A 17,388-nucleotide genomic window follows, 5' to 3' on the forward strand; every position below is an offset into this window, starting at 1 on the left:
AATCAGACCTGACTTCATGGGGCAGAGTGGAGTGTGAGAAATGGTGCTTGGCAGCCAAGCCAACTGGACTTGGCTGAGCTCAAAAACAGGTGTGCATGTGTGTGTGTTGGTGGGGAACCAGAGCAGCTCCTGGGGGAGAAGGGCCCTATACAGTGGTCTCCCACTGAGGGGGGTGGCACTGGGAAAAGTGAGTTCCGAAGAGAACCCTCGATCTGTAAGTAAGAGGAGGGGAAGGTGGCCCCAGGAGAGACAAAAGCCACGAGAGGTAAGTCCATTTCAGGGCAGCCCTCTCCTCAGTCAGAAGATGTGACAGACCTTGAGGAGTGGCCGCAAGGGCAATGCCCACCACTCAGCAGCCCATGCACCTGAGAAGGGGGAGGAAGCCTGTCCCAGGAAGCCTCAGTTTCCCCCGGCCTGCTCTCCCTCCTGCTCACATCAGGCTGCACAAACCCAGGCTGAAGGGCCCAGCTCCCACCTGTACTCAAGGTGGAGGGGGTGTGTGGTCAGAGGGAAGCATGGAGAGAGGAGATGGGCAGAGCCTGGGGCAGCGGGCTTAAAGTAGTGGGGTACACGTGCTTCCCCATGTCATTTCAGTGCTGTGGACAGCACCCAGGGTGTCCTCCCTGCACAGGTGTAGGCACAGCACAAGGGCTAACCAGGTGTGCTCTGTTAACACCTGTCCACACAGCTGAGGCTTCTCACCAGGCCCTCTCCCTCCCCCAACCATAAGTCTTCCTCAAGGCTGTGCAGTTCTCTCAGGAACAGCTGTCCCAGCCAGAAGAGCTACACTGTGTGGGAAGTGCAGCCCACCCTTGGCTCTCCGACCCGCTCAGCCTCCCCTCCCAGGAGAGCCTATGAGGAGCTGGCATGTCACCTGACAAAACCATGGCTGCTGGGTCATGGCTGGCCCAGAGACCAGTGTCTTCCCCCATCCTGACACATGCACACACACAAGTCGCTCCATAAGGGTCTTTCTGGCCATCAGGGCCAAAGGGGGCACAGAGGGGTGGGAGCAGGCCAGCCTCATCTCTGCTCACCTCTACACACAGCACCCCTCCCCGCCGCCCCCGCTCTGGGCAGGGCCAGCTCAATCCCATACACCCACGCCTGTCCCAGGAGGATGGTGAGACTGAAACCCATGCTGGTGTTGGAAGGCAGCTCACCCCCTACAGCAAGCACCTGTCTTCCTGTAGTGAGAAGACAAGCATACACAATATTTACATGTGCATGTACGTGCATGCACACACACACACCCCCTGGAGCCTCTGTGAGCCACCCTCCCTCTGGCACCTGAGGCCCAAACTCACTTGTGATGTCATACACCACCACAGCCACGGTGGAATCCCGGATGTAGCTGGGAATCAGGCTACGGAACCTCTCCTGGCCAGCTGTGTCCCAGAGCTGCAGCCGCACCTGTCATAAGGAGAGCAGGGGGTCAGGGTAATCCTCATGGTGGGGTGGGGCCGGGGGAAGGCCCTGGCTCTGTGAGGTGGGCACTGCCAGCTCTGTAGTAGGCACGAGCCCTCTCGGTGGTGCCCGGCTAAAGGCTCCAGGTGGTTAAGTCCAAAGGAGCCCTCCCTGTGCTTCTGGTTCTAAAGTCAGGCACTCACCGTACGATCTTCCAAGTACATGGTTTTTGACAAGAAGTCAATCCCAATGGTTGCCTATTAGAGAAAAACAAGGAAAGGTTAAAATGGAAAGGTCTCAGGCAAAGGGGCAAAAGCTCAGTGATCCAGACAGTGACAGCCAGCAAGAGAGGGGATACCCGTGCCAAGCCTAAGGCAGGTCCTGCTCTGCTGTCCCTGCCTGCTCCTCACACTCAACAGTGAATCCAGTCATGTCTCTCAGAGGAAGCAGGTTGGAGTTAAGTAAGGATGAGGACGGGTTTTCAGGGAGTGACAAAAGTGCTTTGAGAAGACGACAAGAGCCAGGTGAGGAGGCTTCCTCAGAGTCAAAGCCACTGGCAGGTGTATCTCCTGCCCTGCTCAGGTGGGGCCCTCAAGGAGAATGGGCTGTGCGGTCTCCCAGCCCAAGCCTGCTTGGCCTCACCTGCCTCCCACAATCACAGCCTCCCCTCGAGGCTCCTGAGATTCAGGCACCCAGACTTGGGTTCACCTCTGCCTCCAGTAGGCAGGGACAGAGTGAGGATCAGGGCAGCTTGCTGCTGTGTGGGCAGCAGAGAGCAGCTGGCCTTCCTCAGGGCCATCACAACCCACCTGGAGCAGCATCTTCCTGGGAAAGTGCACTCTTTCCTACCCAAACCAACATATTAGGAGCCGACTGTCCCCAACACAAACTATGCCACAACTTTGTGCTCTTTCCTGGCCTTGGGCAGAGGCAGCTAGGCAAGGTGCCATCAGCCTTGTGGCCAGATGGCCAGGACCCACCACTCACTTGCTGTGTAGCCTTGGGCAGGCCACCCAACCTCTCTGGGCTCACCTGCCCCACAGCATCTATGATAGGAGCTCAATGCTGTTGGTGTGAAATGGAGATGACACTGCTATGCAGTTCCTAGTAATGAAGACTCAGACATGGACTGAGAGCCCAGGGCACTGATTCAGTACAGTGTGGCACACCCATGGGATTAGAATTCTTAAAATCATGTTCTTGAAAAAATATTTAAGGATTTGAGGAATTAGGTTATCAAGTGAAAAAAGGTTGTAAACATCATGTATAGTGTGACCCCAATGTGACGAACTGAAGTAGAAGTATTCTTCATATTTTCTTAGATACTAAAATGAAGGGCATACACTAAAGCCTTAATAACACCAGTGTGAATAATGACATTATGGGCAATTTTTTTTTTTTTTTTGCTTCCCTCATTTTAACTTCCTCTATTTTCCACATCTTCTACAATGAAAGTATAATAGTTCTAGAGGTAGAACTAGAGTATTTTAAAACAAAAATAAAAGACTAAAAATAAGCTTAATTGTATGGGAAATTGTGCAGCGACTTCTGATTACAAAAACCACAACCCAGGGAAGCCTGAGGAAATAGAAATATCCACGTCCACAGGTCCCAGGTTGTCTGCAAGCATACATGCACTTTGGGACCTCCAACTCATTCCACAAAGGAGTTAAAGGAGCTATATCCACCCAGAAACCTGCTTTAATGCAAAGTTGTGGAGTGTTGAGGCATCTCACAATTCTAGAACATGGGTGCTAGGCACGCACCTTAGACATAATGTAATCCAACCCCTCTGGAGATGAAAGATCAGGGAAGTTAGAGGATACACACCTAATGTGACTTTACAAGTCAGGGGCAGAGCTGGAAGGGTTGGCACCAAAAGCTTTGCAACACTTGGGCTTTTTCTGCCCCAGCTTGGCACACCTTTCCTATGTGGTGTAGTCACTGGGCAACAAGTCTGGAATTGACAAGTGGCTTGTGGACCCAGCCTTGTTCCTTAAGTCATGTAACAATCACTAATGAATGAAGTGCAACAGTCCTCATCTTCGTATACCCTTAAGGAGAAACGTGCAGACCAGGTGGAAATCTCTCACTTCATCAGTGCTCCCTGGGCTCCCCAGGGAGTGCCAAGATCCTTCAGTAAAGTGACCCGGGAGCTGAAGACTGGGTGTTATGACCTCAAGGACTGGTGGCAGGGACTGCTGGCTGTCCTCCACATGCAGTCTCCTTTTCCACTGTAATAGGATTCTAGATGTGTAGATGGGTCAATGGCTAACCCAAATAAAGGTAATATTTCCCAGCTTTCTTTGCAGGTAGGTGGCTAAAGTCTCGTCAATGGGATGTAAAGGTGATGTATGCATCTCCTGGGATGGGTCCTTCATGGGGGGATGGAATGTAGTGACATGCTCACAGCTGCCCTCTTTCCCTTTCCTGTGGCTTAGAATGAAGACAGGTAGAGAGATGGTGGTGAGTCATACTGGCCCATCCAGATGAAGGTGATATAGGAGTGATGACAGAGCAACCAGATGGAGGAAGCCTGAGTCCCTGACCCAGGAGAGCCACCTCAATGCTCTAGACTGCTTACACCCACACTTGGGTGAGAGTGAACAGAACTTCTATTTTGCTTTAGCTACTATTATTTTGATTGCTTTTAACACAGACTAACAACAGTCTATCCAAAAGAGCAAAGAACCATGGAGAAACATATCCCTCAAAGGCAAGCAGCATGGACATAGTGATATTCTTGAGGACAGTGTAACAATGAAAACCCCAATCTACTTCATGAGGGCACAAGCCACATCTACTTCCATGGAGGGCTGAGAAGTCATCAGATGACATGACAAGAATTACGCCATTTGGACCAAGCCTTAGCAAAGCTCAACTCAGTGGCCTCCACAATCATAAATGCCATTATTGGACACCCACACACTTTATCTCCGTCGCTCCTCACAAAAGCCTGACCACATGAGTGGTACTGAGGAAACAGTCTGGAAGATGCCAACCTCCTCCCTCTTCAGCTCGCTCCCCGCTTTCGTCCCACTTTCATGCTTCTTCCACATCATAGAGACTTCTGATTCCTTAATTGGACCACTCTGTCCCTAGCAAGTTAGGCCACTGAGCCACAGCAGACCTTCCCCATGGCTGTACAGATTCTTGCTAAAACATAGACATTGTCCCTGGGAATGACTGAACCATCAGCTTGGCCCCAAAATGTATTCCTATGTTTAGTTTAAATAATGGCTGTGTAGTTTCTATCAAACTAACCCTCCCACAGATAACTATTCCAAAACTGTGGAGAAATACAAGAAATAACTTTTAAGCACTGAAGACTAATCAAAAGCTGACAGAAAATGGAGAGTTACAATCTCTGAAGGAAGGAAAGAGAACAAGGTACAATGCAACATCTAACCAATTTTTTCCCCTGAGGTTAACTTCCTAATCATTTAAGTTAGAAGGACTTGGTAAACACCTCAGGCTTTCCATGGGAAAACCACAAGGGCTGGCTTTGGGAGGAAGGTTATCATCTCAGGACTAAGGGTCACACCAGAAGACTGAGAGAAAAACCGAAAGTGACCTATCTTAACAAAATTTAAACATGGCAGATAATCCCTGCCCCCTTATCCCCCCCAAAACGATTAGCTGTCTATAATTTAATTGCCTATTAAAATAAAACTCAACACTCTTCAGAAGAAAGTAACAGAACCTAGGAATCTCTATAACTTATTACAAGCACACTTCATTTTACTATGTTTCACTTTATTGTACTTTGCAGAAAACGGTTTTTCACAAATTGCAGGGAACTCTGTGTAGAGCAAGTCTACTGGGGCAATTTTTGCAATAACGGTTGCTCACTTTATGTCTTTGTGTCACATTTTGATAATTCTCATATTTCAAAATTTGTATCATTATTACATTTTTTCTGGTACTCTTGTGATGAGTGATCTTTGGTGTTACTATTATAATTGTTTTGGAATGCCATGAACTGCACCCATATAAGACAGTGAACTTAACTGATAAATGTTGTGTGTATTTTGACTACTCCACGGCAATTGGCCATTCTTCCATCTCTCCCTCTCCTCAGGCTTCCCTATCCCCTGAGATACAAGAATATGGAAATCAGGCCAATTAATGACCTGCAGTCATTGCTTCTAAGGCAGAGTTGCACATCTCTCACTTTAAATCAAAAGCTATAAATTATTCAGCTTAGTTAGAAAGGATGTCAAAAGCTGAAATAGGTTAAAAGGTAAGCCTCTTGCACCACACTGTTAGTCAAGTTGTGAACGAAGGAAAAGTTCTTGAAGGAAACTAGAAGTACTACTCCAGTGAACAGACGGGCCATAAGAAAATGAAACAACCTTAATGCTGATACAGAGAAAATGTTAGTGGTCTGAATAGAAGATCAGACCAGCCACAACATTCCCTTAAGACAAAGTAAAATATGGAGATAAGCCCTAATTCTCTTCAATTCTATGAAGGCTAAGAAAGATAAGGAAGCTGCAGAAGAAAAGTCTGAAGTTAGCAGAGGTTTAAGGGAAGCAGCCGTCTCCATACATCAAAGTGCAAGGGGAAGCAGCCAGTGCTGATGTAGAAGCTGCAGCAAGAGATCCAGAAGCTTGAGCTAAGATAACTTGCAAAGGTGGCTGCACTAAGTAACAGATTTTTAAGGTAGACGAAGCAGCCTTATGCAAAGATACCATCTAGGGTTATCTAGCTAACTACTGACTGGCTGATTGATTTGAGAGAGAGAGCGCACAAGTGAGAGGGAGGGGTAGGGGAAGAAGGAGAAGCAGGCTCCCCACTGAGCAGAGAGCCCAATGTGGGGCTCTATCCCAAGACCCTGAGATCATGATCTGAGCTGAAGGCAGATGCTTAATCAACTGAGCCACCCAAGTGCCGCTAGGACTTTCGTAGCTAGAGTCAGTGCCTGACTTCTAAGCTCCAAAAGATAGGCTGACTCTCTCGTTAGGGGCCAGTGCACATGGTCACTTTAAGTTGAAGCCAGTACTCATTTACAATTCCAAAATCCTAGGGTCCTAAAGAATTATGCTAAATCTACTCTGCCTGTGCTCTATAAATGGAACAAAAAAATATGGATGACACACCTATTTACAACGTGGTTTACTAAATATTGTAATACTAATATTAAATGTTGAGACCTACTGCTCAGCAAAAAGGATTCCTTTCAAAATATTATTGCTGATTAACAATGCACCCAGTCATCCAAGAGCTCTGACAGAGATGTACAATGAGATTAATGTTGTTTTTGTGCCTGCTAACACAACATCCATCCTGCAGCCCATGGACCAAGTTGTAATTCTGACTTTAAAGTCTTGTTACTTAAGAAATACATTCTGTAAGGCTTTAGCTGCCACAGATAGTGATTCCTCTGATGGATCTGGGCAAAGTAAATTGAAACCTTCTGGAAAGGATTTACCATTCTAGATGCCATTAAGAACACTTGTGATTCATGGGAAGAGGTCAAAATATAAACATTAACAAGAGGTTGGAAGTTGATTCCAGCACTCATGGATGACTCTGAAGGATTCAAGACTTCAGTGGAGGAAGTTAACTGCCAATGTGGTAGAAATAGCATGAGATCTAGAAATGAAGCCTGAAGACAGGACTGACTTGCTGCAGTCTCACAAAAAATTTGAACGGATGAGGAGTTGCTTCTCATGGATGAGCAAAGAAAGGGGTTTCTTAAGATGGCATCTACTCCTGGTGAAGATGCTGTGGAGATTGTTGAAGTGATGACCAGGGACTGAGAATACCACTAAACTGAGCCGATAGAGCAGCGGGAGGGTTTGAGGGCACAGACTGCAACTGTGAAATAAGTTCTACTGTGGGCAAAATGCTATCAAACAGCATCACATGCTAGAGAAATTGTTTATCAGTGAGTCAACTGCTGTGACAAACTTCCTTGTCTTATTTTAAGAGCCACCCCAACCTTCAGCAATCACCATCCTGATCAGTCAGCAGCAACCAAAAGTGAGGCAAGACCCTCCACCTGCAAAATGATTACAACTTGCTGAAAACTCAGATGATGGTTACCATTTTAAAACAATAAAGTTTTTGAAATTAAGTTATGTATGTTATTTTTTAGTCATAATGTTATTATATGTTTAATAGATGACAGTGTGGTATGAACATAACTTTTATATGCACTGGGAAACCAAAAAATTCATTTGCTTCATACTGTCATGGTCTTCATACCTGCAGGTATCTCCAAGGTATGCCTGTTTTTGCAATGTCCGCTATGCAATAAAACAAGGTTTAGGCAAGTGAAGAGGAGGAAATTCAAATCATAATCAAGAAAACAGACCCCCCCCAAATGAACCAGATGCTGGATATGCAGAGAAGGGCTTCAGAATGCTTGTTATATATATTTTAAAAATACAAAGGAAAAGATGAATGATGAATTTCAAGAGATACATGGAAATTCTAAAAACAAAAACTGAAAATCTCAACACTACAAAATACAGTACCTGAAATAAAAACGCACAGGATTTCTGTAACAGCAGCTCGAATGCTGCAGAAGAAAGGTCAATGAACTTGAAGACAAGCTAAAATGAGCTGTTCAAACTGGAACACAGTGAGAAAAAAGATACAATAAAAATGAAGTCTCCTGAACAGCTAGGACAGTATCAAGTGATCTGCTATACATGCAATTGGTGCCTCATAATGAGAATAGACAGAATAAGCAAAAAGATTTTTGAAAAAATAAGTTAAAATTTTCTCCAATTTGGTTAGAAACATCAACCCATGGTACCAAGAAGCTCAGTGAGCCTAAAACACGATAAATACAAAGAAAACCACACATGGGCATGTCATAGTCAAATTACTGAAACCAAAGATACAGAGAAAACCTTGACAGCAGCAAGAAAACAGAAAGACACATTTGTACAAAGGAATAATGCCGAGAATGATGGTTGACTTCTCATCAGAAACAATTGAGGACAGAAGACAATGGAAAAGAATCAAGTTCCAAAAGAAATAGTATCTCCGCCACCATTATGTCAGCCTACGATTCCACAGCCAGTGTCACTTTTGTTCAGAAATGAAAAACAAAACATTTTCAGATAAGGGAAAGCTGTGATAATCTGTCACCAGTGAGTCTTAATTATGAGAAATACTTTAGGCCAAAGGGAAATGTCACAGACGAACATTTGCATCTTTAAAGAAGGAATAGAAGAGTACCACAGATGGTAAATCTATGGGTAAATATAAAAACAGGTGACTTGTCCTTGATCACCACCTAACTTCCACCCATATCAGCAACAGTTCATAACATTCTCCCCTCTTCTTCTGTCCTCAGTGTGGCTCCTTCTCAGAAATGGCCTCAAGTCCTACTTTTCAACATTATTTATAAAGCACTTCAATTCCTTGTGTTTACCTTTAGTACAATAACAGGGGTAAACATGGTACGATGATGAAACATCCGAGTACTTAGCCTTTGCCAGCTATCGTGCAGAGCACTTGACATGCCCTACTTCATGTATTCCTGATAACCTCTGTTACGAGCTACGTTCCTCAGTATGCAAACGCCACTGCTAAGACACCTGAGTGAGAGTGAGAGGTGCTAAGTTACTTGCTCAAGGTCAACAGCTGCCAATGGCAGAACCAGGACTGAAAAGGGTATTTGCAAAGTTGTCTACAAGTGTCCAGCCCTACCCCACATCCTTCTGGACTCTGAGTGTTTGTTCCTCCTGTTCAAAGCCAGCCTCTCCCTGCGGGTCCCCTTGTCCCTAGCCCCCTCCTCCCAGATGATGTTCTGTCAGCCATCTCCTTTCTGTATTTTCAATCTTTCATGCACTACTCACTCTTTGCCTTTGTCCAAGAAGTATTCTCAGAAATCTCACGTCCCTGTCACTAAATGTTTCTCTAGCTACTCTTCAAGTGATATGCTTTCTGGAAAAGGACCCCAAACCCAGGCTCCCCTTCTTCCCCTCCCACCTGCTGCTTGACTAGGGTGGCATGGCTTCTGTCCTCTGCCTACTGGAGCTGCTCTTGCTATGGTTGCCAGGAGCCATTTCATCTCCAAACTGTAAGGACACTTGCAGGCGAAGCTCTGTTTGATGCCTTTAACCCTGATGACCAGTCCTTTTCCTTGGCACACCTCCTTCCTTTGCATTTCATGATACTACTTGTTTCTGGCTTCCCTGCCTCTCTAACTGCTGTTCCTCATTGATCTCTCCTAGGAACTTGTTCCTTTCTCTAACATGTTGCTTGTCGTTCCCTGTTCTGTGTCAGGGGACCTCATTACTCTCTCAGCTTCAGTCCACATCCTGGGCTTTACCTCTGTCCTGCACCCCAAGTCCAGGCATCCAGCTGTTCACTAGACATCTCCCTAGTCACAGTGTGTCCCACACAGAGCCCACCATCTCCCTCCAAACCAGCTTTAATTCTCCTCCCTCCATGAACAGCACCGCTACCACCCCAGGTATCCAAGCCAAGGGAGTCTTCCCGAGTCCCTGCTGGTTGCCTGCTCTCTCGTCTGCTCCCTCAAGTCAGAAGAATCACTGAGCTGATGGCTTCACCCCGGAGCATTTCGCCTCTATGTTCTCAGCATCCCCCTAGCACTGCCCTGGTTCAGACCTCCAACTTCTCTACCTGAATAACCTCAACAGCTTTCTAACTGGTCTCTCTGCCCTCAGGTCCTCCCCCTTATAACTAATCTGTCATCCAGCATGAGGGTTAGCTTTCTAAAACATAAATCTGATCACTTCCCTCCCCCTGTCCCTAGGAAACAGTCTAAATGCTTCACTTGGTCTACAAACAGTTCAGGGCCTGCCCTCACTTCCTCTCGTGTCCAGCTGTTACTTTATACTTTACTGACCATGCTCTGGTCAAAACACCACACACACAAGTCACTTTGTATTTCTTAGTGTTATCTCGTACTGTTCCCTCCTCAGAATGTTCTTCCATGTGGCTAAAACCTATTCAGATTCAGTTCCTCTGCAAGTCCTGTTCTGGAAGTCACTTTCTGCACCCTCAGGTTGGCCCCAGGGCCCTTCATTTAACAGTTGCTATAGGAAATAGGGAAGATCTCATACCAGTCAGTCTCTCCTACTGCCCAAGCAGTGCATGGGTCACTTGCTTCAGAGACCAGGATTCCAAATAAGCCTGCGGTAATTCATTTGTGCAGGTAAGTTTTGCAAACAACTGCCTAGTCTCTGAGCTTGGGCTGTAATCAGCCTGAGGTATCCAGAAGGAGGGGCACATTCCCTCCCTGGAGTGAGAGACAGAGGGAGATGCCCATGTATGCGGACGGTGCTGTTCGTGAGGAAACCAAGGCTCACCCAGAAACCGAGGTCACACAGGTGCCCTGTGTGGCAGAAGCAGGATTTGAACGCAGGTCTCCGTGACTGCAAAGCCTCTGCTTTTGACTACTTGGCTGTACTCTCTCTGCTTCCTGAAATCCCTTCATTTCTGAAGCTGTCACTGTGCCCTGAAGCTGTCACTGGGTTTGCATGGGGGTCACATCGTGTCTGGCTTCTTATTGTCAGACTCTTATGGTCATTAGCCATAATAGCTCAGCAGAGCCCACTTAAGAGGAACTTCATTTGCATTTTAACGAGAACTACAAAAGGCGGCTCTCTAAGGAGGGAGCAAAAACAAGAACTTTTAAGATGGCCTTTACTGGGCCTTGGTTACCAGGAAATCTCTAGCTCCCTGGCATCATCTATTTTCCCAGACACAAGGCACAAGCAGTTGGCCCCACACCACCACCAGCTGGAGCCCGTCTCTCTCAGGCCCTGGGCAGCTCCTTTCTGGCAAACACTGTGAGTAAATAATAACTCATTCACTTTCTCATCCTTGAATGCCTACTAATTGTTAGGTCCAGAGCAGAACGAGCCCCCATTCCTGCCCATGAAGACCCATTCCCTCCCCTGGAATGCTCTTCCCCATGGTTAATGCTTATTTAGAGTTTTAGATTAAGCTTTGAACTTCCAACCCAGTAGAGGAGCTAAGATTACAGCACACAGAACTGCGGTCCTTGACAGATGGGAAAGGACCAGTACTGTAAGAAGGACTCTAAGAGAAAGGGACCCTGATTCTGATTTCCTGAGACAAGATGAAGGAACTATACAAGTCCTCGAGTGAATGCAAACTTTCCAGCAGGTGAAAATGGGGGTGTATGGAGGATGGGAAATGTGGGGAGAAAAGCCCCAGATGGAGGTAATGGGAGAGTTCTGATTTCTGTCACGGCAGAGCTCCTATCAGAACAAGCCTCTTGCAGACTGCTATCATAAACTCTGAACAGAATACAACCAACAACTCTCTGAAGGCACCGCAAAGGGACCAAAAGCAGGTAGAAACTGGAGGGGAGTCAACTTTAAAAAAGGGAACAGCCCTGGGTGAGATTCCTGCTTTTATGACTGAGGGCAGCCCTGGCTGGAGCCCAGGGGTCACTAAAATTTGGCAAGACACCCACAGTCTTGCTATTTGAGAAACAAGTCAAATCCCAAAGCTACCACAACAGCCAGAAAATGTGGGAAATCCTAAACATGAGAAAGTCACAGAGAGGGCACTCCAAATTCTACATGTGAAAGCTGCCCAAATCTCTGACTGACCCAAGCAGACCTCAAGCAGCCTACCTAAAACTGAAAACAAAACAAAGCAAACAAATCTGATAAAACTTTAAAACGTGGTGCCTACTACACGGAAGAAAATGGAGAAATTGTGTCCAACCAATACTCTTCCGAAGGAAGAAACATAATCCACAGTCTAAATTACAATGTGTATGATAAATATTGATGTACTCAGCATATTTAGTGCAAACCATATTCAAGGAAAAAGAGAACAGGTGGAGACCAACATTGAGGTGACCCAGATACTGTAGCAGAGTTTAAAGTAGCAGAGTTTAAAGTAGCTAATATAATTATGCTCAAGTATATAGAGAAATATGCTCAAGGCGCAGATTTTAAGAAAATCTCAGCAGAGAAAGAGAAACGATAAAAGAGAACCAAATACAAACTTAGAATTGAAAAATAAGTATCTGAAATCTTAAAATCACTGATAGGTTTGACAGCACATGGCAGCTGGAACAGTGAGTGTAAAAACAGAACAACAGAAATTATCTGACAGGATGATGGGGGACACCAAGCAAACAGAACAATTAGCTACCCAGGCAGAATCCTCTGTGATTCCCTCTTACCTGCCACAACCCACACTCCCTCTTGAAGGCCAGCACATGTCACAGAGGGTGGTGTGTGTTGACGGGAACGTGTGCATGTGTGGGTAGACCCCTGCACAATGGAGATACACACGTGCCCATGCAACTACGTATTCATTTGCAGGTATAAGTATGTGTATGAGGGTAGGAATGGGTGTGGTGTGCTTGTGTGGGTGAGTTGGGATGGGGAGAGTCACTTTTGCTTTGAAGGTAAAGCCCAGATCCACGATATGCCCACAGACCTTGTGCTGCCAGGAGGCTCAGAGGCTGGAATGATCAGGAGCCTTCATAGGCTCTTGGGGAGGGGGCAAGGGTAGATTTCTGCCAGCAAACGTAGGCTTCCTTCAGTGCCTCCCTGGGCTGACCATGACCAGTTCCAGAAGCTGCAGCTAAACGGACCTGGTGGGATCATGTGCTGTTTTCAGTGACCTCTGCCAGTGTTCTGTGATGGGCTGGGAAAAACACTGGATTGGGAACTTCTTCTCTCTAAAACGGGGATTATCATAGCCTTCTTGAAGGACTGCAGATCACATGAGTTAGACTACACACAGGTACTCTGCATATACAAAAATGAAGGCTGACCAACTGACCAGAGCATTTCTGAGAGAAGCTGTAAAAACCTGCCATGGAGAAGACCCTCCCTCCCACGTTTCTCAGACTTGGCTCTTGGAAATACATCCCCAAGCGGTAACCTACAGGACAAAGGTAAACTGTAATCAAGTGTTTCTAAGAAAGGCTGCATGTTCTAACTCCTAGTGGAGAGCCATAAAACATGCTGGCACAGTAAAGTTTCTGAGAAGTCCTGCACTGAAGAAACATGAACAATTACACGGAACCCAACATTTCCCAAGCTCCCTTGCTCTAGAAAACTTTGTGCTTACAATCCTTATTAACATCCCTTATTAATAAACTAGTGTTCCCTGTAGGAAAGGCTGACTGGATTCTAAAGGAGACCACATCTCTCTTCCAGCTTGTCATGAAGTCTGAGTCAACGTATGCATTCTCTGTTGTTCATTTCCTCTTATAAATAAATTAGTCTTGCTGGTAACTATGCCACAGGAATGCAAAGAGGATATCAAGACACATGAGCGAAAGGTTTGATTTCAGGGGCTCTCCTGCCAGTCCATGATCTCTATGGACTCAGCTGTGAGTCCTCAGCTGTGCTGCCTGCTGCCTGTCCCCCAGGAGGATGGGCTGCGCTCTGGACTCCACTATTTATTCCTGTAGTATCATGCTTACCAAATGCACTACTTATGAAAAATGGCAGGCATTTCATTGTACACAAACTATGAGAAATCTTAGCAAACACAGATTTCCCAGCTGCGTCTACAACTTCAGAAGAAGGTGGTGTTACACAGTGCCAGCGGGGGCTCAGACACCCATGCAGAATGATGGTCCGTTGTACATCTCCCTCTGCACAAGACAGCCACTGGCCCAGTGGATCCCCAAGAAAAGAGATGTTTCCTGAGGCAGTTGTTGACATCTTTTTTGTTGTGTGCTTCTATGATGAAATATAATTTTGCATCCACGTTCTGGCAAGACACAGTAATAAAGTCTGCAGTGGAAATCTGCATGGTGATTTGCATAAATTGACTCAAGACTCTTCTCAGGAAGAGAAATCTTGAAAAGGAGTGTGTGTGTGTCTTTTTCTAGTGTTGGCCAGGCCTTGGCCCATGGCTGGGGAAGCATCCACAAGTGGCAGAAAGCAGCTGGGCATGACAAGCCCTTGACAATGAAGCTGCTGTCTGTGCTCTGTACCAACCATCAGATGAGAGTATAGGGTAGAGTCATGCAAATCAGCATGCAAATGAGGCTGGCAGAACTACGGATTCAGACTGGCAAGTGGGTGCTGTGGGGGAAGGAGGCGGCAGCCTCTGGAAAACATGCTGGTCAGGATCTGTCCTTGCCAGCAGCTCAGCACTGTGCTCTGAGGGAGTAGACGCTGACTCAGGAGGCCACGGCACAGGTACCTGGCTTCTTTCAGCCACTTCAGCCTCAGAGTCTGCACAGTCTGGGGGCCACTGTCCTCCCAGTGGAGAGTAGCTTGTGCCTGTCACCACCCAATTTAAGTATCTATATCAATTGGTCTTTTATCTCCTGTAGTCTGAAAGGTCAACCAAACAGTATGTACCTTCTGACTTATATAGGGGTTAAATTTCATCAGAATCAGTCAATCCCTTCAAAGCCATGCAGATGGCCAGAGATGTGTGGCCTGAGGGCCACAAAAGGGTCCAAGCACAAAAGCCCTCTCCTTAACAGGGTGAAAGATGCTCCAAGTGTTGGACTTTTGAGGGTGTCTAAGACCCATCTAAGGGTCACCTACAAAGTGAACAGGACAGACTGCTGACATCTGGGGCAGAGAATGGCATCATGAGCCCCTTTAACTTATAAAGCATAACAGGCACTGCTGGTGGACTCACCAATACCTACCAGTCACCTCTTATTCCTCTACTTGCCTAAAGAAGGTCATGGAGATCTTCTGCTCTCCCAGCCTCTCCAGAGGCTAAGGGTGGTCGGGTGACCCAATTCTGGCCAATAAGACTGAAGCTGCAGTCTGCTAGAGAGCAAGGGCATTCCAGGGAAGCACTTGCTTTCCTTTTCTGCCCTGAATGCAGAGGTGATGTCTGGAGCAGCAACAGCCAGCCTGCATGCAGATGAGAACCCACAGAGCAGAAGGAGCACCAGAGTGGGAACCAGAGCCCAGGGACTACAGCACACTTGTGCAGCAGTGCCCCTGCAAGTCCTCCCCATGACTGCGTGCACCTGGAAAACTTCAACCCCTCTTCTCAAGCCACCATTAGTCAGAGTTCTGTACTAAGAGGGGACCACATTCCTAATTTGTATATGCTCAATGGAAGAGAGGCAGGAAGAGGAGAGAGGAGGGCAGGGAAGACAAGAGGTCAGAGCCAGGGCAGGTGTACCCTCAGTCCAGAACCAGATCATTTCCAGATGGAGCACGTGGGTGACTGGTAGCACCCCAGCGGGTCTCCGAAGGCATGGACATCTTGCCAAGCAGCCTGGCATTCAGAACATTTTGCTGTATAGGACTGTTGCCTCCCATTTTGACCACAGAACTTAGTGTTTCCAAAGATGGAACCCCACTCTACGAACATAATAAAATCATCAGCTTGCTAGACTTAAGTGAGGACTTGAGGTCCAGCTTCTGCCAGAAGCACAGCAGCATCTGGCAGAGCTGCCAATCCCTCCCCGGGGGTAAGCACAGGGACGGTGGGGATGGGGGCACGATGTCCTAGCCAGGCACTCCATTAGGGAGGTGTTGTTAGCGCCATCTTGTCACTATCGACCTAGCTGGAGGTAGAGCCGTTGCTGTTGTTGGTGAGGTTTTGTGCTGTTCTGCTTCCCTACAGAGTATACCATGACACACATCTATGCCAACGGTACTGTCGGCCTGTGGTTTTCCATCATCTAGACTTTAAGACCCATGTGATGAGCTATGGTCGAAATACAAATGATCCACATTCTTACTGCTAAAGTTAGAGGCAACTGGTCTAGGTCGTATAGGGGTTAAATCTTATCCAAATAATTTCCAGGTTAAAAGAGACTGCAATACTGAGAAAGTAGGATGCCAGCCGAGAGTCTCTGAGCTAAGTGACAGAGCTGGGCTCTTACCCCAGACCTCCTCAGTATGCAGCATCATTCTGGAGGAGAAAAAGCGAGCTAAGGTAAGAGGGAATGTACTGCATCAGTCTCCTCGGTGTGTGACCCCACTCGGACCACATCTACCATGGGCAGAAGATCCTATCCCTGTCTTCCCCAGGTTCTGGGCAGTTCCTGGAACACCCCATGTGGATGGGTGGCATCTTAGATTCTGTGAAGAGAGGTCCCTCAGCCTGGACCCCCACCTCCTTTCTACACTCCAATCCACAACTCATCATTTCTTAGGGCTTTGGGAATCCAGCTTCCAGGCAACCATTCAAGGGTCTGCCCAATGTAATGGTCATTTTCAAACATTTCCCTTGGCTGTTCCATTATTCCTTCCCACTCAACTCTTCGTTTTTCTTGGAGCTGATGGCACTGACGGTTTTCCCAGGTATCTAGACAGAAACCTAGGGCCCATTTCAGCCCCACCCTCTTCTGCATCCCACCGACCCTCTCTGTTCATTCATGCCTTCCGCTGCCTTTGGTGTTTCTGTCCTTGGCCCAGGCCCCTCACTCACCTCCCATGTGGCCCTGCATAACTGCTCCGTCAGACTCCTCCCTGTTCTGCCCCACACAGGAGCATCCAAGTCTGTGTGAGCCCCACCTGCATCCATCAACCCTGCCCCAGTCCAGCGCTCCGCATCTGTCTCCTGCAAACTCTGAAATCTTTGATCCCATCAGTGGATCCCTCAATAGCTCTCTGTTTCCTGCCTCCTGAGCCCAAGTGCCTCTGAGCCTCCAGGGCCTTCCCCAGGCCCAAGCATCCAGGCACATGTATCCACGAGGCAGGGCAGGCTCAGCTCCTAGGGCACAGGGTACTTTTAGGGGACCATAAAAATATTTTTTGACTTTTAATTTCTTTGAAAATCAAGAGAAAAGTGAACATAATAAAAATATATAATAATGAATCTAGTTGGGATTATATATTCTCAACAATAGCTGTAAAATATAATTTCATATATACGTATATATGTATATATATATTTAACAAAGGAAGGACCAAAGTACCCATAAAGGCAAAAGTGCGTAAGGTCCATGAACATCAAAATGCAGCCTGCCAATAACCCACACAAAGGCCCTACTCTTATCCTCCAATGCCATAGGCAGACCCCTCCCCACCACACACACACACACACACACACACA

At 46.8% G+C, this 17,388-nt stretch overlaps 1 protein-coding gene across 1 annotated transcript in view; it reads right to left on the reverse strand.

The window, feature by feature from the left end:
* RAB6B (RAB6B, member RAS oncogene family) overlaps nt 1-17,388 on the reverse strand; it is a 53,870-nt gene that overhangs the window by 6,362 nt on the left and 30,120 nt on the right. The window contains exons 3-4 of the mRNA XM_059390945.1: nt 1,611-1,664; nt 1,308-1,413 (exon numbers count right to left, since the gene is read on the reverse strand). Coding sequence (XP_059246928.1) covers nt 1,308-1,413; nt 1,611-1,664 — 160 coding nt within the window. The remainder of the gene's footprint in view (nt 1-1,307; nt 1,414-1,610; nt 1,665-17,388) is intronic.

The sequence above is a fragment of the Mustela nigripes genome, chromosome 2, assembly GCF_022355385.1.
Source record: "Mustela nigripes isolate SB6536 chromosome 2, MUSNIG.SB6536, whole genome shotgun sequence".
NCBI lineage: Eukaryota > Metazoa > Chordata > Mammalia > Carnivora > Mustelidae > Mustela > Mustela nigripes.